The sequence below is a fragment of the Drosophila persimilis genome, unplaced genomic scaffold (genome assembly GCF_003286085.1).
Source record: "Drosophila persimilis strain 14011-0111.01,24,50 unplaced genomic scaffold, DperRS2 tig00000191-arrow-pilon, whole genome shotgun sequence".
NCBI classification, from domain to species: domain Eukaryota; kingdom Metazoa; phylum Arthropoda; class Insecta; order Diptera; family Drosophilidae; genus Drosophila; species Drosophila persimilis.
This window is the reverse complement of record NW_020825298.1, coordinates 10,987,690-11,015,367: the sequence shown is the minus strand read 5'-3', so window position 1 is coordinate 11,015,367 and position 27,678 is coordinate 10,987,690. Positions and strand designations below refer to the sequence as shown.

Below are 27,678 nucleotides of genomic sequence, written 5' to 3'. Positions count from 1 at the left end.
ATTAATTAATTGTCCTTCGGGTTTCGGCACGACGCAACACTTTTATCATTCGGTGTTTTTTATACAACGTCGCCCCACGTTGGGCGCCAATTAAACAATAGCGGTAGCGGATTGTGTTTTTAAAAAGTTTTTATTTTACTTCGAACTTCACTGATATAGATTTAAGTAGAGGGTCACAAAGGAATTCCGGGCCAAGGGATTGCGCGATCTTAATATTTAGCTAGACTTTGCGGTGTCGCTGCTGGATCAAGACTGATTTGAACTTTCTGATCTTTGCATCGTTGATCCCTTTCGGGAATCGTTTTTCTATAAACATTTCAATTGATTTCGCCATCCCGAGTATTGGATTTCGTCATCCAAAGAGAGAACTGTAAAAGGCCTAAAGTGCAGGATCTGCAGAAAGCCGGGAGTGAGATTGTTTATGAGAAGCCGGGTGTGGGCAAACATTGGTTTTCCATTTAGGCGAGTGTCAAAGATTGGGGTTGCGGCGGGGGCGCTTGAGATTGTACATCTTAGAAATCAATTAGGCGGAGGCCCAAGATTGAAATTGTTTTCGTTTTGGAAAGCCAAAGATTGTTTACAACTCGTATAAGAGCTCAATGGAATTGGGTACGTTAACTTGCACATGTATAGAAGAGTAAGAGAGATGCACACATAACTGGGCCGCGCAGTCGTAACCTCAGTCGCCGTCGGCTGAATCTTCGCCTTGCTCGGTTCGGTTCGGTTCTTGGAAATGCTCGACCCTTCCAATACCCTGCACTGAACCAATGAAACTTACGTTATAAGAACCAAATCCTACCGTTCCTTAGCGTTCATCCATTTCACAAATCATATCATACAAACAACGAATTTGTGCAACTGACAAGCATTTTCTTTAGATTTTTAATACGCTTCACATATGTTACATTTCCTTTTCGAACAATACCAGAACATATTAGAAATCTTAGACAATGAACAGAATGAATTCACCTTCTTTACCATTTTCCTGTTGTCCCCCCCTTCAGACAATTACAAAAAATGTTTTCCATTACATTTTGGGCATTATTTACGCATCAAATTTTATGACAAATACTTGAAAAAAGCCCACCCCACAAAACGGATTATATGTGCAATTGGAAATTAAATTAGAGAGAGATGGAGACGGGGATGTGGAGCAGGAGCGGATGATGACTGGCACAAAAGGGAATAGATTTTTGGTTGGTGGGGCAGGGGCCAGAGCTCACTCAAGTGGCGGTCACAGTGGGACCTCCGAAAAAAAATGAAAAAAACCAATTGGTTCAGTATTTCTTATTGTTTAGCGCCAAGTGCTTCGTTTTCTTGGGCTGCTTCTCTGATTTCTCCAGCCGCCAACAGTTCCTCCTTCATGTGCGATAAGCCCAAAACCAAACCAAACAAACAAACGAATCAACATTTTAATTCCCATTGAGTTCCTTATGGAGCAATTTCGAATCGTTCTCGGGGCACAACAATGGCAAGAGTTGGGGAAGTAGCAGGAAAATTGCGTTCTAATCGAAGCGAATGAGCGGGCAACCGCCGCAACTTCACCTCCTTCCTATAGCAGCCATTAAAATGCATCCCTCAAGTGTTTTCTTCTTCTCTTTCGTGAATCGAATTACAACAAAGCGAACAAAAACGAGAAGGAACGCTGTGAGAGGCGGCAAGGGCCGCGGCTCTATCTCAAACAGAGCTCTTCCACAATACGTACTTTTTTTGTAAATAATTATACGAAAGCGTCGTAATACCTCCGGCTTTTGGCACCGCAAAAGGAAGGATTTTTTGCACTCCGTTTATCATTTTTCCACTTAATGACTTATTCCATTCGAAATTTGATCTGTTTCTATTTTTCCGATACATCTGTCTCTTTTCCTTCTTCTCAAAAAACACCAGCCGTTATTTTTTACAGCTTCGGCCGTTACTTCTCGAAGCAAAAACAAGGCAGAATTCAGCTCGCAGTGACTGAGGTCGCGACTGCGCTGTTGTCAGCCGTCGGCCGACTTATATATGCATCTCTTTTACTCTTACACATGAATGCTTCGTCTCAAAAGGAGAGAGAGAGAAAGAGTGATGGGCGCTAGAGATGGGCAGGCACTGAAATTGTTTGACAAGACCAAAAAATGGCACGAAAATGCACGCACGGTCCAGCACGAAATTTTTGATTATTTGAAAAAAAAAAACACTTGTTAATATTCAACTTCAAAAACGACCCATAATCGGCTATGGACTATGTGATCTTTTAGTTAATTTTTAAGGAAAATCTGATCATCTATTTTCATAAGCTAAAAGCTCAAAATAAAAGCGAACGCGGGGGAGTATTCTTGAAGAGCCCAGCGACACTTCTCATATGATACGATCTCCAATATATATAAAAATAATAATAATAATAATATCCACTTTTCTTAGAGAAAAAAAAACAATAAACACCTTCATGGATGGCCTAAATACTTATAAAATGTAGTATATCAAAACCTTTTTTATGTAATAAAGTTTAAAAATTCAGATTAAAATTGTTTTTAAATTTCATCATAGAATTTTACAATTTTTCTACGAAACACAACTAAAAACTTTGGCAAACTTTTGCCTTGGGAGGGGTGTGGGTGAGGGAGGGGGAAAAACTAAAAAGTAATTGGCAACTTTTTAGTTAAAGTACCGGACCACCCACTCGATCTCCTCCTGCCCCTTACAGTAGCCACACCCCCTCGTTCCTACCTTCTGGAAACCGCTCCCACTCTTCCCCCCATGGAGAGGAGGGAGAGTTTGATGCATTGATGCTTCAGAGAGTCTGTTAATCCATTAGATGCATTGCATATTTCATTTGACATTTACGAAACACAATTTGCCCGGCAATTTCCTCTTTTATCCCTCTCCCAGGGGGGGAGAGGGGGGCTGGTGGTCTGTGTCTATTTGAAGCCACAAAATAGTTTTAATATTAGATTGAAGTTAAAGTTAAGGGGAGATTTGGGGGCAGAGCGAAAGGAGAACAACTCCAACTGAAATAAGGGTATTTTTTGGCTACGATTTTTATAAGAAATAATAAGATATCAAACATCAAATGAGGTAAGGATAAGGCTAGCTGTTAAAAAAGAATATTGTTAAGATATTTAGTCAAAAACGAGGGTAAAATTAGTTAATAGATCAGAAGAATGGAATATTTTAGAGCAGGTAATTAGGCAAGGAATAAATTAAATTAGAAGATGAAACAGCCGAAGAAATACTAAAATACGGCGCGTAATTATACCCCAAATTGAGTAATAAATTAAGGGTGGAATTGGTTGGTAATAAGGGAGGATATCCCACATAATATTGGGAGAGGAATGTAGAAAGTGATGTGGGAAATATAAGGAAAATTAGTAAGAAATGTGATGGAACTAATGGAAAAACTATGAGTATTGTAGTTATAATCCCTATTCAAAATGGGATATAATTCGCTTAAGAAATTTTTAAAACAAGTGAGGGATGAAGTTTGTTAGGAAATTAGGAACGAAAATAGGAGCAGAAATGGGCAAACAATGATAAACGTTTTTTTGGTTAAATTCTAGATTATGAGAGGATTCGTATTATAGTTCTTCCCCCAAGATTCCATCATTTCGTTACAAGAAAGGTTTTTCCTCCGGCCTATAAGGGTCATTGGTCTGCCGTGGAAAAGAGGCGGATAAAACCGACTACCAACAACGTTTAACCAAACCTCTTTAACTACACAAAGCCTCACACCACTCTCTACTCATTTTACACTCATTCCTTCCCCGAATAAGAGTTACAGAATGAAAAACCTCTAAGAAGTTTCAAGGAAAAGCGTTTCTCAGACCTCAGACCGCCCACTCACATGCAAAAATTGCTCATTTTCGCAGGTGCAGGTGGGTGTGCGGTCAGTGTGGGGCTACTTCCCACTGGCCTTGTGCAAATTGGCCAGAATCGAGCTGCTAATTGAGGCCCCAACCGCCGAAAGGAAAGAAAGGAAAAGAAAAAGAACTAAGGAAACCGACAGAAACTCCTCCAACCACCAATCGACGTTTACAATTATCCCAAAATGCAGTGGCTTCGGAGGGGGGGCGGGGCAGTGGGTGGAGAGGGGCGAGAGGACATAATAGGGCTAGGACTAGGTGTGTGCTCATATCATTTGTTGGCCAACAGCAATTATGGCCAACAAGCACATTTTGCTAATTGCAAGAAAAAAACCAACGCAAAATGAAAACGGAAGTGATTGCCCCCAAAGGTATAGGAAGGAATAAGATCGATTTTTACTAAAACAAAGGCTTAGATACTCTTGGGGATTAGTCGTTGTTGATTCCTTAATGATATAGTCATTCGATTTTGTATATTTTTCATGGATTATTGATTGTCTAAAAGAAGAATTCACTGAAAGAATTTGATGGTGAAAGATATCCCTAAAGGTACCATATTCTTTGGGGTATAGTGATCCCATTTTGATCGGAATGAAGTATCTATCTATAACTAAAACTATAGAAAACTACCATAAAGCGACGTTTCTTAGGGTTTCTTGGATTGGATTTGGTTTTCTTCAGAAAGTCTTGAGTTTTGAACGATTCTACTCATGATATAGGGGTTATAATCTTAGAAGTTCTGAGTTATATACATTTTCCAGCAATAAATGGGATCTGGGAAAAGTCTCACATAGATAGCTTCAAGAATTACGAAACAATCGATAGGAATGGAAAATATTGAGTTGTATCTACTATTTGAGTATCTTTTTGTGTCCTTCTGCATCGTAATACCCTTTTTAAGAGTATACCAAGAAAAGGAAGTAGAAATATAGAAAGAGAAATCTAGAAAATGCCAGGGGAATGAGGATTTCGGGATGAGTATTGGTATTGCGGGGTATGTCAGGGACCCCCAGGGAGGGGGGGGGGGGGGTCAACAATGGGTTAACACGAAACACGTCTCTGGAAATTAATAATTTTCGGTGGTTTAATTTGCAGATTTTACGTGAATGAAATGCAGAAGCAGAAAGTCAGAAAGACAGAAGGACAGCGCACCACAGAAAAGCAGAAAGGCCGACAATGGACAACAGCAAAAGCAGATGAGTGCCAAAAGCAAAGAAAAGCGGGGAAAACACACACACAGACAGACAGAGAGAGAGATAGAGAGAGAGAGGGAGAGAAAGCTCAAGGCAAACGAAATGGAAATGTGGATCGGTAGGAAAATGCTTTGGTCAGCTTTTCCTGTTTAGTGTGTCGGCAATTGAGGAAATGCCTAACCATCAGGAGCATCACAGAGTGGGGGCTGGGCAGCATAATTGGATTGGGGGGTCCGGGTACGGGTACGGCTACGGGTACGGTCCATCCAACCTCGAACTCGATTCGGACTCTGCCAACTGCATCCACAACTGCAACTGGCGCTCAATTAGTAGCAAGTGGCAGGACGACAACGAGGACGAGTACGAGTACGAGTACGGGTACGACTACGAGAATGAGGTACGATTTGGCCCCCACATCCGACTCCCCATTCGACTCCGCCGCAGCAGCAGGACGCAATCGGAGGACGATTGAGTTGCCACAACAATACCCAGAAATTTCGGGGCCAATGTATCAACAACAGTGTGTCTGTCTATCTCTCTCTCTCCTTTGAGGTTGGAAGGGGGGGAAAAAGTAGCTTCCTACTTAACTGAACAAAAAGTCCAGGCCCACAAATTCGAAGCTACCGAAAATCGTCTAATTTCTGTGAAAAGTTTGCTTCTCCGGAGAAATTTCCATCACACCTCAATGATTGCATCCAGTCACTGGGGACTGGTGTCGATTTTTGGTTAAATTTCTGGTTGGTTTCGACTTGAAAAATGCTCTATTTTGATCGGTATTTTAAGTCTAGTAAAGCTGGCTATAGAACCTAAAAAAATGGTGCTTTAAAGTCCACTAAGGAGGAATATAGAGGGGAAAGAGATCTTCCATCAATTACAAACGTTGAATTTTGAATGTAGGATCCATTTTCCATATCCCAAGCTCCAGTTAGGCATCTACTGCTCAAACCATCTGGATTCTTTTTTCCAGGGCATCAGCAGGGTCCAATCTTCCCGTATTTGATACCAAAAACATTTTTGCATCCTATGCCAAAGACCAAAAATCCGTTTATGTAGGCTTGAAAGCTTTTTTGTCGTATCTATGATGAGACTGTGGCCAACTCTATTAGCCTTGGCCAACATTTCGCTCTCTCTCTCTCTCTCTTGGGGTCTCCAATAAAAATTATTTTGTTTTTTTCTTTTTTTGGCACGCCTTGATGCCAAATTAATTAACAACGCGACAAGCAGAGAGGAGGAGGGGAGGATGGAAGGGGTATGTACCGGTTACCGTTATGAGAGACGCATGCAACGTGTGGCAGTGGCAGGGGCAGGGGCAGCAGCTGAACAACAAAGTCAGAGCCAAATTGAGGCAATTGTTGGGACTTGTTTTTGGCCTGCAGCACGACGCGTCGTTGCAGCCACATAGCAGGCGAGGCAGCAGCAGCAGTAGGAGGAGGAGGAGGAGGAGGTGAAGAGACCGGCAGAGGCAGAGTCTGCCACAAGAGTCCCGTTATGTGACCTCATATGTGGACAACTGGTTAGCCGGTGGCAACTCCGGAGGGGGCAGAGCAGAGCTCTGGAGAAGGTGGCCCCTGGCCAGTGGGTCTCTCCGGCGAGCCAGAGATGCGACTTGTTATTGATACATCAAAAAGTTTGCCAAATTGCCAGCACCGCGATATGGATCTCGCACAAATTGACCAAAAAAGCTCGAACCGTGAAAGTGGCAACAATGGCATGTGGCAGTGGCAGTAGCAGTACCAGTAGGGGCATGCCACACGATAATCAGGGCACAAGCCAGCTACTGGGCAATGAGAGTAAAAGAAATCGATTGAAAAAGCATGGAAAAGATGGGGGTATAAAAGAGTTGGGTTTCCCGAATTGGTACTATTTTTCAGACATCTTATATCATCAAATGTATCCCTAAGTATCCGTAGTTCTCTGTTCTATGTTCCCGCATCACTTAGAGTTTCAATTTGTGGCCTCCCGAGGGTTACCCTTGGTTCCCAGCCTGCTTTCTTATCACTTCATCATCCACACCCTCTGCAAACCTGTCGTCTCCCCGTGCCCGCCTGCCTTTTTGTGTCAATGACTCGCGTTTGAAGTGGCCAACTCGTTTGTCTTGGCACCCCAATCTGGCCCCCAGCCAGGCCACACCCCTCTAACAAATACACTTGCTTACTTAAGGAAGACCGTCGACTGTTTTTTCATGGTTGCAATTAATTGGTCTTCAGGGTTGTCCGGACAACCCCTTGAGCCTTACTGTCTCCAGAGCGTCCTCGTCCTTCCCCCCCCCCCCCCCCATGCCTTGAGCCACTCTGCCAGTCTATATTTGTTGGTTTTGCTTCTTGCAGGACGCTACGGTGCGGTACGGCAAGGGGGCTTTGTTGTTTGTACACCTGATGACCCTTTTTGGCATTTGGAAATTGCAGAAACTGTTTTTGTTTATAGAAATTTGATTTTGTTTATTGTTCAAAGAGAGAGAGACAGGGAGACAGAGAGACAGAGAGAGAGAGAACAGAAGCGGAGCGGAAATCTCAATTGAAAATAGTTCGAACCAGTAACCCCAGTCGTTCGAGGTCTTTGATTTAAGCGGAAAACTGTTTGGCTTTGCGGGCCTCTGATCTGATGTTGCACGATGGGTTTTCCACCGATGGTTTTTGAGGAAAAAAACAACAGCTTTTATGCTGATTAAAACCGTTGGAATAGAAGCAATGAGAGCCCATGCATTTCTTTGGTACCAGGTGGCTTTTGAAAGTGGCTTCAGCATAGAATATCTTCTTCTATCGGGAAAAAGAACCATTTCCATGAGGAGACTTGAATTTCGGGTATTATTTGAATACTATTCCTTTCTTCCAAGACATCAATGAATAAAAGTAGGACCATAATCTGTGAAAATCACAAAACTGTCTAGCCTTTTCGTGTGAAAAAGTGCGACAATAAAAACCATCTTTATTTAAGTGCAAAAACCGATGCAAATGTAGCCAACGTCCCACTTTAACGACAGTAAAATACCACCGGTAGAAAGAATACCCGTACCACCCTCATTTTTTCCCCGTATATCGTCCCCCTTATCCTTGGTAATACCTCCTTTTCCCACCTAATTTCCCCTTACCCTCCTCCTTTGACTTGTTGTGCTAACAGATATTTTGTCTGAACGAGGTTGATGATGACGAACCATGATGATGATGAGGACACTTCCCGGGGCAGGCACTCCCTTGGGTTAAGTTGTATGTCTTCAAGACCCAACCCCCCTCTCTCTCTCGGCCAGCCAACCCCTCACCGCACTCTGTTTGGTGGGAAGTCAACGAAGCGGGACGAAAACATCGTCATCGTCGTCCAGTTTCAGAACCAGAGTTCAACAAGTTTTCCTTTCTGCAACCTGCTGCTCCTGGGGGCAACCAAGGGGCACCACCCTCAAGCGGAACACTTCCCGGGGGCCGCCCCGCAGTGCTTATACAGCTGTTCTTTCCTTCTTACCTAAGGGAGAGACGACCAGGCCGGCCGCCTGGGACCATGTATGAGGGGAGGGGTTCTCCCTTCTCCGTTCTCCGTTCTCTCGAAACCCGAACCCCCACTAGAACTGTGGGAATTTCTCAATTGTTTATGGTTAATAATTGCTCTTGTTGGCTTCTCTTCCCCTCAGGGACCGGCCGAGAGACACAATGGGCGGGCGGGAGGTGGGAGGACAGACACAATGGTCTGGAAGGGGGACCTTTACAATGCCGGCAGGGGGGCAGGGTGGGGGGGGTGGGGTCTTGACTGCTACTTGTGCAATTGTCCGTAACTCATAATGTGCTCTGCTCTCCATGCAGTTCATATCCTGTTCTTCTGTGACTCTGACTTCATTTGCGGTTACAATTGCAAATTGATGGAAGAAACAACAAATCGAAGGATCTGATTTTCGGTAAATGAAATTTTCCAAACCACATTTTCAATTCAATTTCGTACGAGTAGGGGAGAAGCATTCTCCGCTCTGCTCTGCTCTGAGTGTGTGTGTGTTTTGTGGTGTGTAGAGCAACATTAATTTATAAACAATTTCCACTGCATTAGAGATGTACTCAAACACAGATTCGATTCTCGATTGGACTTGAGTTTACCCCCCGTCCTCCAACCAATCGTTTGATTAATTGCCATCTAAGGTTAGGGCTGGCTTAATGCCAGATACAAACTCTGGTGCATCCCAGATACAAAATTGAAGTCTGCTGCATCCCAGATACAAAATTGAAGTCTGCTGCATCCCAGATACACATGGCTCCTCCACTTAAAACTGGCGCCAGAAACAAAACAAAAAAAAAAACTTCAAAGAAAACTCGTGCGTGAGGTGTGAGCATGCCCCAGAGGCTTAAGACTAATTTGGGGCCAGAGGTTGGGCTGGGTTGGGTTTCAGACCTGCCCTAAAGGTGGAAAGTTCAATCACTGATTGATCGTAATGAAGGTGGAGCCGATTAACCTACTTGGTGAGGGGAAATGATTGCCATAGATCTCGTGGCGTGGAAGGAGTAAGACTTCGGTTTTATGGCAAGTTTCGGGGATTCGATTTTGTTTGAGAAATGCAAAAATAGTGCTCGAAAAAGGGTTCTTTAGGTTGTTTAGAATTAGACTCCCGAGAGACACTGTAGTTAAGGCAATGCTGAGAGAGTGCCAAGGATAGAGAGAGATCAAGGTTCGCCACCTCTTCGCGCTCTCTTTTGCCATTGCAGATAATGGATTGCATACGATAGTGCCCTCAGATTTTCAGAAATAGAGCGGAAAAATAGTACGGTCCATGGTCTTAATATATGATGGCTATTATGTCCATTTGGGTTGTATTAATAAAAGAAATATCTATTAGAATACACACTAAATCGTTAAGATATATTCGAATTTAACGAGGCTGTTTCTTTGGTGGAAGTAGCGAAGCTTCGAAGACCTTCGATTATTTTTCCGAGTGCTCGATAGTCAGATGCATCATACCCGTTCAACGGCACTCAAAACATGATGGATGAAATCCATCACTGACGCTGAACGCCCCCAATGTATATTAAAGCGAGGTGCGACATGGCTCCTGGTGGCTCTTATGATAGCCCCTGAAAGAGTGCCAGAGAGAGAGAGAGAGAGAGAGACAGATCGGGTGACAGTTGGGATGGTCCTCACTCTCAAACGGCGACAAGTTGTCAATGAAGAAGTGCTCTTGGAATGAAGTGCAGACCGATTAAAGCAGTGGGTGCGAATCGAACATGGGGCTCGGCTATGAAGACTATTGTATGCCCTAGTGTAGGGTATTCCTGGTAGATTCTCTTTCGAATAAGCTAAGACTTCTATTTTCAGACCACAGTTCCTAGGGCAACGATAAAGACCAACAATGTTTGTCTTCTATTTTATGAAATCTTCAAGTTATTATCATTACCATCGTTCCCTTGTCGTTTCAGAAACAAGTTCAGGGTCACTGATCTGATCCCCACCGCATCCGCTGTGCTGTTTACCTGCCCCACCGCATGATCAAAACATAGTCAATTTTCTAATGCCATTAAAAACCCATCCACCAAACACGCTTTCAAAGAGAGGCTTTTCCAAGTCCTAGGCACACCTGCCTGCCTCTGTTCCAAGATCAAGACGCCGCTGGATGCCCGATACACGCAACTGTCATTAGTTTTAAGCAGTCGTCTCACCAGACGCCGACCTCGACTTCCTTTTTCACAGGCCGCACACACACACACACACACACTCACACTCATACAATTATCCACATGATATTGTATAAGAAGGAAAATTTGTAGACCAATAATTATTTTCCCACTACTGCAGGCAGGCCGAGAGCGCAGGGAATATAATTAATAACATGAAAAATACATAATGAAATCATTATCTTACCGTAATGTGAAATGATTATCGTATGTGTGTGAAGTGAAGTGCCCCCCCAAACAATGGATAGACGAGCGTGGAGTGGCGTAGGGATGGAGTGAAGTTTTAACGCGCATTCAGCGACCATCTTCGGGGAGTCACCGGAAGTATATCTCTTGTTGGTTAGGTCAGGTTTTGCTGTTGTCTTATGCAAAGCATTCCTCCATTCCACTCCATGCACCTCAAGCGGAACGATGCACCATAGCAACCCTCTCCTCTCTCCTCTCACCCTGCCCCCCCCGTCCGTTCACAGGTGGGCGAAATTCTAGGCCTCTGATGAGTGACTGACTCGCAGTTATGTCAGAAGGTCCCAAAAGGTCTCACTTTTTTTTTGTTTTTTCGTCGGTTTTGTTTGGGTTATTCTTGGGTGCCGCGACCGGCCAAGCGGAAGTTGATTTATTTCACCGCTCCTCTCTTTTCGGTGGGAGAATTTTCCCAAAAAGTGTTGCATTGTTGGACGGACTGGACCTACCGCCACTGCCACCTACACACCGGTGCCCCCCAGCGGAGAAGAGGTCGTAAAGAAAAAATTGTTGAAGCATAACTTTATTTTTTCAACTTTATTTCGTGCCCTTTTTTCTTCGTCTTTCCTTTCGTTGAGCTCATCAAAATTAAGAATTATTTGTAATAATTAGCTGGAGTTTTGTGGGGGCTGCTATTCGAAAAGTCAATTTAAAGTCAAGGAAAATTGGTCTGACAAAAAATAACCAAGAAATCGCAAAGAAATGGGGTTTTTGCAGATTGAAAGATTAGAGGGATGCCATCGTAGGAGTAAAACATTTCTTAAACAAGAGGTTTTATCAACAAGATAATATTTAACCGATATTTATAAGGTAGATTGACCCAATCTTTAAGAAAATTATCGCTCTTAGAAATATCTCTAAGGATTAGGAAATACTTTCGACATATGTAGGTATATCCCTATAAATAGAGACGAATCTTTAAACCCCTTTTAAAGAATATTTTCTTTGGCCAAAAAACAACCAAATTTCAAACCGAAATTTCGACCAAATTAAGAGATTACCTTGGCTTTTCGACCAGCTGGGTCTGGGCCACTCACTTTCCACAGATGCCCCTCCCCCTCTTTGGCCACCAACCTAACCATTTTCCTTTCTATCGTGCCACTGTAACCCCATTTGAAGCACTGCATTTCACTTCCATTTTCAATTCATTTAGCTTCGTTTGTTGCTATTATTTCTCTGCTATTTTTTTTTTTTCGTGTTCATTGCTCCATTATGCTCTCTTCTTCCCTCTCTGCTGTGTCTGCTACTTCCTTCTTCTATTTTTTATAAGCATTTTTCAATCGCATTTCGATGCGCATTTTCATTTGGGGTCAAGAAAAATCCATTAGCAGTCGGTGGAAGTTAAATAGAATCCATTAGCTCTTGCTGCCAGTTCCTGCCCACGCCCCCTCCCACACCCCCACCCACAATGGGGGGGGGGGGAGTGGACCAACAAAAATTGTAATAAAAACTCCACAGCCTCTTGGGGGAGGGGAAAGAGGGAAACCCCAAAGAAAATCTTGACTCACGCAATGCCCAAATCTCGAATGTCTTTGTTGAAGGAGTTGAGGTCTTTAGAGGGGGAATGGACATGGATTGGGGCGGGGCGGAGCGGAGCGGGGCAACATGAGGCAATTAAATACATCAAAATTTTGGGGGGCCAGGTGCCCAGGCCACATTTTGTAGACTTGGGGGCGAAGATATATCTCTCTGGTATTGATCTGTTTTTGGAAAATAAATTTTGAAACGAATGAATTTTATGGAAGTAAATCAAAATGTTAATCTATGGAATGTACGGAGAATGGAATTTGAGAACCAAATTGGTTTGTTTTTATTTGAAACATGATTTTGGATAGTGTGTGTTCTAAAATGAATCATCCAATAAGTAGACTCTTAATGATAAGAAAATAATATATTTATGCCATGGAAAGTGGCTTGAAATATGGCTAAACATCTGCTGAAACTTATTTAAACTAAATTCGATTGCATTTTCTACAATTCCCGACAATTTTCTATAGGAAAAACTTGCTCACATATAATTCTATAAATCTCTATAAATATTTATATATGTTCCCCCATTTCTTTTTGCAGACGGAAAAAAGTTAACCATCTTAGCCTTGTTATGGCTGTGGCCGGAAGCGTCTGTCCATTTACCCCTTGGACTCTCGGCCCTCTCCTTGGCAGTACTCCTTCATATCGTCCTTCTGTGCACAGGCCCTCGTTCTCTGGCGTTCTCTGTGTGTGTGTGTCTCTTCCTGTGTTCCTTCTGGCGTCTGCTCTGACCCCGATGACACGCTAAAGAAAATCTATTAACCTCCAGTGACATATAGCCAACTCACCCTTTGGCCATATGCACACGCACTCACATACTCGTACACACACACACACACACACACTTAATCACATACACAGACACGCACACTAATGTGACACAATGCATATTTATGGCCCCATTTGTGCAAACTGTCGATAGTCTGTTGAAGATGGTATAGGGCCAGTGGCTCTGAGGGGGCGAGAGAGGGACAGTGTGTACTCCTGGAAGAAAGCAGTCGTGCGGAAAGGAGTAGGGGATGAGGTGATATTTGGGGGGAGTGCCATTCAGCACTGGATAATCATACAGAATGTACTACCGAAGAGGCTTAATTGAATAAAGGTATTGCATTTTATATGCACTCGTTCTATTATTCAATTACAAGTAACGAAGTTTTCCTGGCATACAACGTTCGGAGTTCGTTAAATGTAAATTTTCTTGAATTTTTCAAAGTTCAGTTTGAAAGTCTAACGACCAAAGATCCCCAGTATTTGGGGATTGCCTCGATCCAACACATTTTCTATGTGTAACACGAAAATCGTAGTACATTCTTTTGACATGCACAGTGGCGACATCTGACGATGCGATCATCAAGCTATCACATATTACATGCTTTCTACGTGTCTTGGATACATTTCGGTAGCCTAAAAGTAAACATCAAACTTCGATGTCATGTACATAAGTATGTAGAATGTAGAAACAATACCTACCTATACATGAATGTACAGCGCAATAACTTTTGACTTTTCTGCTGTTTTAAAAGCTTTTCCAACTCGATTTTCAAAAGGAAAACAATTTTTTCCGCTAAATTAATAAGTTTTCTATAAACATAATTTTACGTTACTTTATACAATTTTTTTAAACGAAAGTCGTCGTCCATTCGGAGCTGCTTTCAACGGTTCAAACTCCTAAAATCCATTTCCATTACCAAAACAACTTCGGTAATCAGGCCTCAGGCCATCTCTGTTCTAACAATGAGTCAGCAGCTTACGGACATAGTTTTTCTGGAAGCTAGTGAGACCGTATTTCGTAAAAAAATAAACAGGGCTGAGGTCACAAAAAATCGACAATCACATGTTGAAGCGAAAAAAAAAACAAAGGTGCATTTGCTTAAATTTATTGTCTTTGAAAACACTGACTGAAAATTTGGATTAAAATGATTTCTTTTGAGACCAAAGACGGAAAAATCATTCATGCCGAGCTAGAACTGATGAATCGCTCCAACGTGATACGCGCCATGTGCAGGGCGTGCCCGGAGGAGAGCACGGAGGATGCCGTCATACCGCTGCACGGCATCCGCAGTGAGGTGCTGTTGAAGATCCTCATATGGGCCGAGTTTCACAAGGACGACAAGGAGCCCCAATGGGTGAACAAGCCCAACCCGGTCCCGGCCCTGGAGATCGAAGTGCAGACCGGCGACTGGGACAAGGAGTTCCTGCGCGAAGACTTGAACAACATCTGTGAGTTGCTGGAGGGCGCCAATTACCTCGAGATCAACTGGCTGATGAAGCTGTGCATTCAGAAAATATTCTTCAATCGCGGAAGGCTCACAAGCTACCAGTGGAATACATATTTGAAAAATGTACAGGCCCTGGTTGAGTTTGCGGTGGTCGTCGTCCCTCCAAATTTTGAATCCCTCAACCGTGATTTGGATTGGTATAGACACCAAATGCTGGAATTTTGCCAAATAAATAAAAATTTGTCTTGTTGAATTTAGGATTTTTACTGGAATGAATATTTTGAGCCTAGAACCAAAGCATTGCTGTTGAAATTTTATGTGAAACAATATTTATTGACATTCCCTCTAGGAGGGAGAGATTAAAGTTGCTTAGGCTTGTACTGTCATCTTAGCCACCAAATCAATTCTAAAGATTTCCAATAGGCCCACATGTGGCAGGGGGCAGAGAGTACCTACCGCCTGCCCAGCGAAGTACATTTAATGGTTTCATTTTTTCTTTGTCCTGTTTGTCGCTGTTGCTTTCATCATCTGTTCCCTCCCAAAGCAATTGCGACAGCTTAGAGAGGCAGGACAATATGCGCACTCATTGCCCCAGATGTCACCTATACAGACACGAGGACACGGCTCCTTGACAAAAAGAGGATATGCGGTGGGCGGTGGGCGGCGGGCGGTGGGGGAAGAGGGGTGGGATACCATCTTCAGCTGCTTGCAGCTTCTCGCATTTAACGCATTGTCCTTTTAGCCATATTGATGATGATGCCAAATGACACCGAATGGCAATGGTTGGCCAACACCGTGGCTTCCAGCTAGGATTTTTACTATCACTTGCATGGTGTGTCCATCTCTCCAACAGTGTCCTTCCTCTGTAACTCTGTACATACCCACTTGATCCTGCTCCATCTCATGCGTTGTTGTCGCAGTTGTTTCCCATGTTGTGTCTGCCATTATTTCGTGGATTTTTGGCTGCTTTAGCATTTCACTTTGATAGTCCTCGTCCTGTTCTGTTCTGTCTCCTTCCTGGCAGCGCAACAGCACAGGACACAGAAACCAGAGGGAGAGACAGATATGGATGTGTGGCAGACACACTCCACCTCCACCTCCACCACCCACTCGCCCAGCCATCTCTGCGTTTCGTTGCTGTCTCGATTCTTGGCTCTGGTTTTGGTCCTTTCATGGCAGCTTTCGCTTTATCTGCTGACAGTCATAAGTTTTGCTTTGCTTTCCATTTTTATTTCATTCTGCAAGACTCTTCCACGCCCACACGGCCACACACACCCCACCCCCCGCCCCTCGAGTAACTCATCAGCGCGCATATGTTCGGTGCTTTTTTGGTCCTCATCGAGCGAGAAATTTATTTTTATTTGTTAGATTCTGATGGTGGTGGTGGTGGTGCTGCTGCTGCTGGCTTTGGACTCATGCCTTTTTCCTGTTGCTGTTTCCGTTTGTTGTAAATTTTAGTGGATTATCCTGCCGACTTCTGCTATGGGTTGTCCTCCATGTCGTCGTTCATTCTGTGCATCGTTCTATACCCAGTACTTAAAGGTGTATTGAATGCATGCAGAGGGATGTAACGGCCGGCAGAAAGCGTTTTTGGCGAGCATTTTTGTAATAATCAGGATAAGGCCCTGTTTCTTCTTTTTCTGTTTCCCTATCGAAAACTTTAAGAGAACGATCAGCCGATGGGAGAATTTGGAGAGCTCGGCTATACAGGAAGATGTGGTAACCTATCCATCAAAATTCATTGAAGCTGGAGCATTATTATAGCACTTTCAGATGAGTCCCTGTGCTGGCTATAGTCCTACAGATATGAAACTATTCTCTGGCTTGATTATGTCTCTAGTTTTTAGATTTTAGTCCAATCAAGTTGGGATCAAACCCTTGACGAAGCCCATGTTCCTGCTCTCCATATTTTCTTCTCATCTCTTAAGGCCCTGGGCATCTCATAGTCGAGAGATCTTCCTCTATTCGCCTCTCATTTATTCTTTGAATTTATTCAAACTTCACTAAACACAATCAATTTACGAATTATTATTATGCCTTTTTGGACGGAAGGAAAGTCTGTCGTCCCTCCTCCCTTTCCTGCTCCTTCTCTTTGAGCTCCAGCCTGTCGCCATTTGTTGTTCTTTGAGATGGGGGAGAGGGGACAATTCAAGTCCTTTTTTCGCATTTATTGCATTTGTTACGCAGGCTGACCCCTACTCTGAAGGACCCCGCCCCCCCTCTCACACCATGCCGTATTGAGAGCACTTTACGCTTATGATCTGCTTAGCCTCCCTGCTACTCCTTTTGGGCCCTGGCTTTGGCTCATTTGCCAGCCCAGCCGGCCGCCTTTTAGCTTTATGTTTATGATTTCCATTCCCCGTTTCATGTGTGGGCGTGGCACACTGTAATTACCACTTAAAGTCCTCCCTCGAACAACACACTGAAGTGGGCGAAGAGAGAAAGTGGCAAAAGAAGGAAGAACAATGGACGATGGGGTGTAATCACAATAAATAATAAATGAATGAATTTTATTGCTTAATGGATCGCAGTTACACTCGGTGAAGCCTCGTCCAGCGCATGGTGAGGGCTCCCATTGGCATTAGTCACACTTTATTTATGAATTATGATACGCTAACCAGGGTTAAATGCCTCACGAAAGGCATATTGAATCGGTGAAAGGATTTGGCTTAGTCACCCAAGGGAAGACTCCAATTTTCGGTGGGTAGAAGTTCTTCATAGGAATCTGATGAATGGTTTGGGTTTTTATTTTTGATACGAGAGTGAGTCAGAAGTTTCCGGGTTTTTGGATTTGCCTTTTACAAATTGTATGAGGCACATAATTCTGCATTTTTATGCGGTTTTCTAATGAAATAATGATTGGAAATTATCATCTATTGAATATTGGTATCTAGAATAGAGAGGGAGTCTGAAAAACATAGTGGGGGAATAGAGTTTTTCTTATAAGAGTGATTTATATCTATATATTTACTCTATCATTCTAATGAGGGGATTTTAGAGTATAGATATTGAAATCTATCTGATTTTTCCAGTATTTTAACAACTTTTTACTTATAAACGGTTCCCTATAATGTCTTAAAAAAGTTTATAGAGTTTTATGATGTAATTTTCTATAAGCTATTTGGTTTTCATACAGTTTCAAGATGATAAACTATATGATCTTGGGATCTAAAAGAGTTAGCATTAAGAAATTTGTTGTGGTTGTGTCCCACACAGGAACCCACGGAATGAAATGGGCTTAAAATTTTCTAAGCCAATAATTTTGTTCATCTAGTAACACTCTTATAACTCCAAAGCCAGTTACAGTATTGATCTGCAATTTTATACAATAGTTTCTTAAGTTTAGTGCCAAGGATTATGGAACTTTCATAGAGATTGTAAAAAAGGAACTCATAAAACTTAAATATTGGGGGACTTTGAGACTTTAAATCAATTACAAGTTGTTCTATCCCACAAATAGTTAGTGTATCCCCAGTTCGCTGTTCCTATAACGCAAACCCCACACTTATGAATTTATTTCAATGTGTCCAGTGTCCCGTGTCACACAACTACTGGACTCCACCTCCCATCCAGTCATCGTTCCGCCTCTGAAATTTGAGTAATAATGATTTATTGCCTATTAGCAGTTAATTAGACTTAAAAGGCGGTCATCAAAGGGCTTATACACCCAAAACCTAATGAAAAACTATATGAGCCAACTTAGCTTTGAACTCGTTTCGTGTCATTACGAGAATGTGCCCCCAAGCGAGAGCCGAGCAGCGAGGACTGCAATTAGGCTGGAGAGCATCTTGGCCAGTGGAGTTTTCGGCCAGGTCCGAGGTCCATGTGGGTTTTTTGGTGGGGGAGATTAATACATAAGGCAGGACGAGGCCGAGATAAATAATATAATATCTGTTTATGATTATTGCCGTCTGGAGGAGCCGTCCAGGAGTCGCCACTCAATTGGATTAGCATTTCGCATTGTCTGTCTGCCCTTCTGACGCAACCTTTTTCCTCTCTTCCTGTTGTAAAGAGTTGTCATTGGTTTTTATGGTTAGCTAACGCTGTCGTTGTCATTGCCATTAGGCCAATATTGATATAGTCTATGGGTTGCCCAACCATCCTTTTCGAATCCCACACATACACACACATCTGCGAATATCCTATCCTTGACGCGCCGCTCTGGCAGTTGAAGTTTACGATAAATACCGGTGGGGGCTTCCTCAACGGTAGTTCCCTCCCCCCCATAATGTCCCCTAAATATTTCAAGCCAGAGCCCGCCCCCAGAGGAAGAGATAGAGCTTCTGCTTGAAGCTACGAGATTTTCGGCTTGGCTCCTGGCTCAACCTGAAATTCGTTTAAAAATAAACTCCGGGCCCAAAGAATGGCAGGGAAAAGCAAAGGATTGGCCGTGCTAAAGGGATCACCGTGGAGACATCGTCTCAATTGCTTCCAAAGCACGTTGCCAAATTCAACCAAATTGACAAACAAAAACCCCCCGAAACCAAAATCAGGCTCATCAAGTGTGTACTCTGTATTTTGTGGGGGGAGTTTAACATTTAAGGTGGATGCGAAATGCCAGAGCCAAACACAATTTGCCACAAATATGGATTGGATTCACTTACAGCCGGGGAGCAGGACTAGGACCACGACCAGGACCAGGAAGAGCCCTGGGGTTAGGCGGGCAGCCGGGATCGTTGCCCTGGCAGGGAAATGGCGTTGCCAGTAGTCGTGCACTGCTCTAATTGACTTTGCCTGCCATAATGCTTTTTAGCCATGTTTAAGCGTCATCATATTAACTGCCAACACACACACACACACGAATATACCCACACATACACTCACACTAGAATGCGACATCAAGTGTTTGCCTTTGCAGGGAGTATCGCTTGTAATTGCATTCGAGTTTGGACTTTGGTCGCGTTTCGTTTGACTGCGAATCGGTTTTACACTCAACGAATTTTTGGGTACAGATATATTCCCATGGGGTTTGTATTTATCAAAGCTTGTGGTTTCAATGGATGGGAGAAATATTATTAATAAGGGAAGGGTTTTGAAGTAATCTCTTTATTATATAAAAAAATTTTGGGTCGTAGCGCCCGAGCGAGCGAGTGAAGCGAGTGATCAGGGGGCTTGTCTCTTAGTATAAGTATAAAATAGTTGTAATTTTGGTAGATTTTCAGGTGGGCAAGTCATCAAAGGTAAAGTAAAAGGTAAGAAGCCACAACTTACTTGGTTTTTCTGCATTTTCTTCAAAAAAAAGAGGGATCCTTTGCTTAATAAAAGGTATGTTTAACAATGATATAGTTCCTGCAGTGCCATTATTGGAAGATCTGCAAATATAAGACATAAAAGAGTCCATTAATCGATGGCAGAAGACTACAAACTTTGTATTTATTCCATACAAATCTATAACTACATTTACGAGTATTTCCCCCGCACAATCTCTTTTTCCTATTTCCTTACAGCTGAAATATCTGCAAGTATCTGTAAATGGTCTCTTATGCCCTGCAATCCCTCCCTAGTGTATTCCGCACTTCATTCGAAATTCCTCGTATTCCAATCCGGGCGCTGTTTAGTTTTTTTCCAATTCAATTAAATGCGTTCCACATTTTGGGTCTCGATTGTTGTTTTCGCTAACCAAACAGATAGAGTGCCCGCAGAATATTCGCCCTGCTCTCGTTGCATTTTTATAGCCAGGCCACTTTGGGGCCTGGTCGACTGAACAGTTAAGTAGCCAAAGGGATGGACAGGCAGGACTCTCTGCCCCGATTCTGACTCTGATTCTCTGACTCTGTGCAGCTGCAGCTGCTGCTGTTGTTGTTTGGTTTTCTGGTTTGGTTCGTTGCGAAAACTTTGTTAACTGAATGGCCCCCCGATTTCGCCCCATATTTGACTCCCCATTCCGTGCCTTCTCGTGCCTCCTCGTCCATCCACTCGACTCGGTTGACAATATTTGCCAAACATTTGTTGTTGCTGCTGCCGCTGCTGCTGCCCCCGGGGCTGTGGGTGGCTCGGGTTCGGGGTCGGAGTCAATTGAATTTAAGTGGCTGCAACTGCAACAAAGTCAATGACATGGTCTCTGGCATTCGCTTGGCCACTTTTGTGGCACTAAAATATGTTGCATAGTTATAGCCTAACTGGCCAAAATTCTCTTTGGTTTCGCTTTTTCCGATTTGGAGATAGCATTGTGTTGTTTTTGTGTGCTACAGGGTATGTCCTTTGATTAGAAGAGGGTATTAAGATGGCTTTTTGGATCGGCAGAATTCTAGAATGGTATAAATTCCTTTATTTCCCAGATGTTCAGGGCAGCAGTAGTAACAGAGCCACGGCACTGTTAACAACCACGATTAACAGCCTGTTACCGATCTCAGGCACCGCAGGCCGTTAACAGTCTGTTAACATTCGCAGGTACCGCAGGCCGTTAACAGTCTGTTACCGATCTCAGGTGCCGATGGCCATTAACAGCCTGTTACCGATCTCAGGAAGCGCAGGCCCTGTTAGGGATAGCCTGTGCCCATTGCCCGTTTACAGCGCACTGTTAGCGCTCTCTGACAGCGCTCTCACGATCCACACGGCTCAATCGTGGCTCCTACAAGCTTTCTACCCCATTTAATGGGCATCCTTTAGTCGTTAGACCCCTAATGACCTATTCTTGTTACTTTTTTCCTTGTGTAGCATCATCAATTTTCATTGTAACGCGATTAGTTTAGCAGGGACTGAAAACGGATATGAGAGACAGAGCGACAGAGAGATGCTAACTTCATTTTTCGGACCCCATCGCTGATGACCATAAATGCCAAAAGCAGGCCGACAACCCAACGCGAGGAATTTTTATAAATGATGAGTATGGTTGGCTGGCCCTCCCATCCTTAGCCCCAAACAGGCATCTGTTTTATGTTCACGGCGTATCATTTTTCTATGCGGGCCATGTGTAATTTATGCTCCATTTGTTGTGCGGTTGCTCTTGTTGCTCTTCTCACTTTCATATTTTCTCCTATTTATTGTGTGTGTGTTTGGCTATTTCTATATAATCTTTACGGTATTCTATTGTTTGGTGGCTGCCTGCCAGCCAGCCAGCCTGCCTGCCTGTTGGGGGGTCATGATAGACACATGCTCTTTTGATTTATGAATGCAAACGAGCCACCAGCCAGCAGCAGCAGCCACACAATCGACAGGAGCAGAGCAGAGCAGAGCAGAGCAACAAAAATGATTCTTTCTTTCTATAGAAATCTGTTCTTTTTTTGTGGATTCTGTTGCTGCCACACGCATTTAAAGCAATTAGCCTAAAAGTATTTTACCTTTAATTTCATTAGGGCTCTGGCCCTGCCACAAAACACAATGAAAGTTCTCTAGGATTTTCTACCCTGCGAAATGGTAGGGCCAGGGTGGTTTAGTTTTTCATCAAAGATGTGGTTTTTTATGTTTTATATTTACTTCATTTAATTTTGCTTATTTTTTGTGGTATTTTATTGGTGAGGATCCAGTAGTCTTTGGGTTTTTGGTCAATCGTAATTTGGCTTCTAAAAGTAAAGCAGTAAATTTTATAATTCTTCGGAAACTTGTAAAATTTATTCATTTTTACTTACTGTTTATTTCGAAAAATTCAACAGATTCCGATTCGGACTCTTACTAACACTGAAACTAAGGTAAATCGTTTGTTGCAATCATTTTGGTGGCTATTTTAAAGACTTACTTTTTAAGGTGTGGTAACACTTTCAACGGTTGAGTGCTTGGTCCCATGAAGCCGTTGTAGTGTCCCCAATGCCCCGTCGTCGGAATGTTGGCGATCTCTGGGGGGAGTTGCCTGTTCCTCTTCTAATGGCATTCAATGGCAGAGTGTTGTTCGAAAGCCTCGTTTTTCAGCAACTCAAAGGATCAACAAATTGTACGACCTCCCAGAGTCCGCCGAAATATTCACAACAGTCCGGATAATGTGGAATTTGAAAACTAAATTTAGAGTACACAAAATTTGATAATGCATAAGAAAAATGTTACTTGGACCAATATATATTTTTGTACCAACTAAAAATTTCTCAAATATCGAGTATTCTTTTCGATTTATATCCCCTACAGAAATCATTGTTAAACCCTTTCCCAATCAATATCAGATGGATCTAAGTGTTCCCCTACTGGGTATCTGCTGGGTTGCTTGCGTTTTAATTTTCGCAACTTTGTTGCTGCCAGAGCCTGCCCCCCTCACGGGGCACGGTGCACGGGGCCAGGGCCTGCCCCGAAAGTGCAACTCAATCAGGCAGCGGTCGAGTATTTCCACAGTTAACCCGCTGCTTCTAATGAAGCAATTTTCGTTAAAAGCAGTCACCACAGGAGCACTAGCTCTTCCCCATCCGGCTGCAACCTGAATCGCAGAGTTTTTCCTTACCTCCGGCACCCCTAAATCCTCCATCAAGTATGTGGAGGATTCCTTTTCAACAATTTTTAGTTGCTTCGGCGCGTGTTTGTTTCAAAAAGCTCAAATTGCGAGTGCCAGGAACGGAATGAAATCGTTTCGAAAGAGCCAGGGAGGCAGGGTGCCAGGGAGCCAGGGAGCCAGGGAGCCGGGAGCCAAAGCCAAAAAGAAAGAAAAGGAATTACAGCTGACTCTGGCACTGAGTTTTCGCAATTATCCACGACCTCCCCCCTCGCCAGACTCCACGTCCCGCCCTCCCAACAGCTACGTGCGAATTTATTGATAGCGATATTTTCCAGTTTCCTTTTGGCTTTTGGGGTGGAGGTTTCTGCGGAGGCAGTGAAGGGGGGGATGGTGGAGGAGCGGTTGGAAGTGTGTTAAGTGCATTTTACATTTCCGGTCAATGGCGCTAACCTCACGAAATCGGCAGGAGCTGCAAAGTCCTGCACAGTCTGCCATCCAACTGCTTTATGCCTGGAAGCCAGCTTTGGCACGTAAGCTTTTCCACCGATGCGATTTTTAGCCATTCACACACATTGGTCGCCCCTTTCGGTGACATCCTGGCATAAGTCTTCAGGGATATGGCAAAAATTAGGGGTTGCTTTACGTTTACCTGTGAATGGCTTTATTTTCGAAAGGAATACAATTTGACATCGAATGTCTGCCCCTGAATGCCTTTTTTTGTGTAGCACCCCCCATTGAAAAACGCCTCGTTTTGTTCCACCTCTAATCCTCAATTGTACCCCTAACTATTTCCTCTGTGGGGTGCCGCTTTAGTCTGATTACATTTCTTATTATGTTGGCGCGCAGTTTCGCTTTGGTTTTCATTTGCTTTTCATTTGCCATTTGCGTCACGCTTTGCCATCGCCGCCGCCTCTGGGGGCAGGCTATTGAGACCTCAACGATCCTTGCCAGTACGTGTCCCGAGGCTCAAGGGTTACACGGGCGGTGGGGGAGCGCTAGGAGTGCCTTCCGCCACACAGAAGTGTCGACACTTTCGAACTTTTTCTTTGGCTTTCACTCCTGCAATTGCTGCGTAATTTTTATTAGCCCTGAATGAGCATCTCAAGTGGCGCTCTATTTATCTCGACCCCCCACACAGCCCTCTCATTTCCAAATTGCCAACATAAATTTATTTGTTTGGCCAAAACAATTTCCCCAAGAAAACACACCTTCCCCCCCTCCCCACTCCCTCCTGCCGCGATGGAGTTCCACTTTGATGCGTGTCTCGTTTTACATTTTTTGACAATTTCATTGTTCGTCGCGCTTCTGTTTCAGCTTTCGGCTTTTTTTTTGTTTTTTGTTTTATTTTGAATGATAATTTTTTTGGCGCGTGTGTGTCTCATACGTGCGGTGGGCGGGGGCGTGGAAAAATGCTTTTATGCTCAAATAACAAGCCATAAACATTTGCCGTTGCCATTTGCCCATTTTCGCGTGTTTTAAAAAAGACAGAAAAAAAAAAATAAAATAAGATAAAGAATTTTATTGCTCACACGCAACAAACAAACAAAACGATAGAAAGACCAACCGAAAATGAAAGTGAACGACGAGAATCGGAGAACGAAAGCATGGATACCCTTACCCTAACAGATCGATTGTTGGCAGCACTGAAGCGATTAAAAAAAGGGCTAAGACTCTTAGAAATCAATTGAGAAAATGTCGGAAAAACAAAAAATCGTCCAACTTGGTGAAGATGTGGCAATACTGCAACGAAAAAATACCAAAAAGTGGTCTATAATACGGAATACTGTCAGAAAAGCAGAGAAATATTGATGGAAACTGATTAAAGATGCTGCAACCGCCTCCTTGGGATAGTTTTTATATCATAAGATTTGTTGCAGTCAAAAAAAAGTACACGTTTGCACAAGGTCTATAGGTCTACAGTTTTAATGCCTTGAAAACTGTTATACAGATAAAATATTAAACAAAAAAACTGCTCCAAAATTGTACCTATAAATAATTCTGGAAAAAAGCCCTTGCTGATTAACCCTGGGAAGCTCTACACTTTCTTGAGAGCTGTTATCGGAAGAGTCGGAGCCCAGCTACCAATCCATCGATTCCACTCCTCACACCGTACTTTTGCTGATGTTCAAAGAGTGCCTTAACCGATCTGGAAACATGGCAAGTGTCCTTGCGGGCCTGCCCTGCTGCTCATACCTTTCGAAAGAGTATATTCATATAAAAATGTACAAATAAAGTAAATGGCTTTGTCGCATTAGGGCTCACAGAATGCATCCCCCAGCTCGTACTACAAATGTCTGGCAGTTTGATGTTTTGATTGAGCCTTTTACTCTCTGCAGGTACGAAAAAATAACCCCTATCTGTCGCCATTTGATTAGTTGACACACTTTATGTGTCATTCCCGGGAAACAGAAAAACGGTTGTACTCCACAGATTGCCGGGTAAATATACAAGTGCCTCCACAAAGCTGATTCGTAGACTTTATTTAGAGCAATTTATGTGCCTTGCAGCACTCCCTTTTCTGTCGCAAAATCAAATATCCGGCATCTGTCTGTTCATGTGTGGATTGTGTTATCTTTTGGGTTCTATTCAAGCAAAGTTTTTAATTGTTTAAAATATTAAAAAGTCTAGCCTTATTCAATTTAAACCTTTTTGTTTGAATGGGAAAATGTGTGGAAAAGTGGGGAAAACATTCTCGTAGCTATGAAAAAAAAGCAGATACATTTATTTGGTATTTTTTGCGGTATAATTTATATCGATAAACTCTATAAATATAGTAAATAATCGAAAAAAATTTGCTAATTATTTCCAAAATACGATTGAACCTTTGAAATTATTTCAAACGTGGTCTGATGGAAATTCAAATAGATTCTGTTTGGAAATGGAAACAAGAAACGCCTCAATAGAGGGGACTCTTTGCTGGACAAGTGCCATTCTCTTCGCAGATCTATAATTTTGAAGCTCCTGCCAAAAACCACATCAGCCTCTGTCCCTGAGTGTCTTCAGAAACAGCAGGGGAGGCAGACATACTCTGTAGCTGCCGCAAAACTTTGTCAACGAGTTGGAAGTCGTGGCCTTTAAGGAGAAGGTACTTTAGCTATCGTCGGGTGTCGAGTGGTCAAATAGCTTCTCCCGATCGTATCTATTTACCTTTTCCAGTTCGATACTTCATCCATTCGATTTGTAATAAATGTAATAGACAAATGGTTAATCTTTATGCAGATAATCGCTATAATACATCGATAATGCCAGCTACTGGTGCCAACTTATTAGCAAGTTTCATGGAGCTTTAGGGGACTTTTCAGTAACGATTATGGAGAAGATTCTTAGAAGATTGTCCTCTTATTAGTGGAATAAAGGGTTTTTCCTCTGCGATCTGCCCAAAACTGAGCATGCCTTCGACTTTGAATCGTTCGAATCGAGCTGAAAACTCCTAGAGTTGGGAGACAACAAATTGTAACGTAATCTTCCATTAGAGATCCTTCTAGTAATTGAGCTAAATTTTTGATAAGATAATGTGTGCCCCGTGCTGCCCTGCAGGGGCGCAGAGGATGCAGAGCTGCCAGCGGCCGGAGAAATTGGTGATGGCGGTGCCCAAGGAAGGTAAGTGCTGCACGGCATTCCAGTGTGCCCACTGCAAGACGGACACACAGCACGCGTGCCGATGCTCCTGCCACCGCAATCAGGCCATCCTGTACTCGCTGGCCAGGCTCTTCCGCTGCCGCATCCAATATGTGATGTCCACACTCTGCCGGCTGGCGCTTCTCGAGACGCAGTCGTGCCATAGGAACGGCCGCGCGCTGGAGAGAGTGAAGGCCCCATACACGGAGGCGGAAGATCTGGCCATCAACGACAGCATCTACGACCGGTGCGGAGAGTTTATCGATCCGCTGGACGAGGACAACGCGCACAAGGTGATGCGCCTGCTGTTTCTCGCGCCGGTGCTGAAGCCGGGCCAGTACAGGAGCCTCGTGTGGATGCTGCAGAAGCTCAATGTCCGCGTCAAGGGAGCCGTTGATCTCAACTGGCTGGTCTACACGGTCGCCACGCTCCGGTTGGGCGATTTCGTCTGCGCCTTCATTCGGCAGGATGCCCGTGCCGCTCGTCTCTACAATGCCCAGCTGTGCCTGAAGTTCTGCCAGCCCCAAGGCCCCGTGCAAGCCACCGAGGAGGCCACCCAGGCCACCCAGAAGCGCAGGCGCGACGGCAAGGGGAAGGCGCGTGGCAAATCAACCTCGGGAGCCTGCGCTCGGAAGCGTGCCGACCGCAACGCCCCAGTCTACTGCACGCGCAGGCCGGTCGGGGAGTCGACTCTGCGCTACTCTGGATCCCCGTCCAAGCTGCCAGGTTCTACCAAGTCGCCGGGCGAATTCTCCACGGCCTCGGCGAAGGACTCGCGGCGCGCCTCGAAGAGCTCCAACGGCTCCGGCAAGCGCACCGGACCGGAATTCATCACCGTCGGTGTACGGATGCAGGGTGGCACTCCATGGAAATAGGAGATTCATTTAGATATCTTAATGACTTAAATTCTAGTAAAAGAAGTAAAAAAAATAATTCCAGATAGAAGTGTACAAATACCGTTTTTATTTAGTCCTTGGCACAAGTTGTAGAACGTAAGGGACTTCCGAGACTTGCGAACCCTTCTTTCTATGCCAAATATTCCCTGCA

At 43.7% G+C, this 27,678-nt stretch overlaps 1 protein-coding gene and 1 long non-coding RNA gene across 2 annotated transcripts; one reads left to right on the top strand and one right to left on the bottom strand.

Moving 5' to 3' along the window:
• Nucleotides 1-22,061: 22,061 nt before the first annotated feature.
• On the bottom strand, nucleotides 22,062-22,403 carry LOC113565769. The gene is made up of 3 exons (XR_003408781.1): nucleotides 22,336-22,403; nucleotides 22,229-22,283; nucleotides 22,062-22,162 (listed from the first exon to the last, which is right to left on the bottom strand). It is a non-coding gene; the product is annotated as an uncharacterized LOC113565769 (long non-coding RNA).
• A 4,158-nt stretch (nucleotides 22,404-26,561) lies between these two features.
• On the top strand, nucleotides 26,562-27,506 carry LOC6589281. Its single transcript, XM_002014615.2, has one exon. The coding sequence runs from the start codon at nucleotides 26,562-26,564 to the stop codon at nucleotides 27,504-27,506; it is 945 nt and encodes a 314-aa protein (XP_002014651.2).
• The last annotated feature ends 172 nt before the right edge of the window (nucleotides 27,507-27,678 follow it).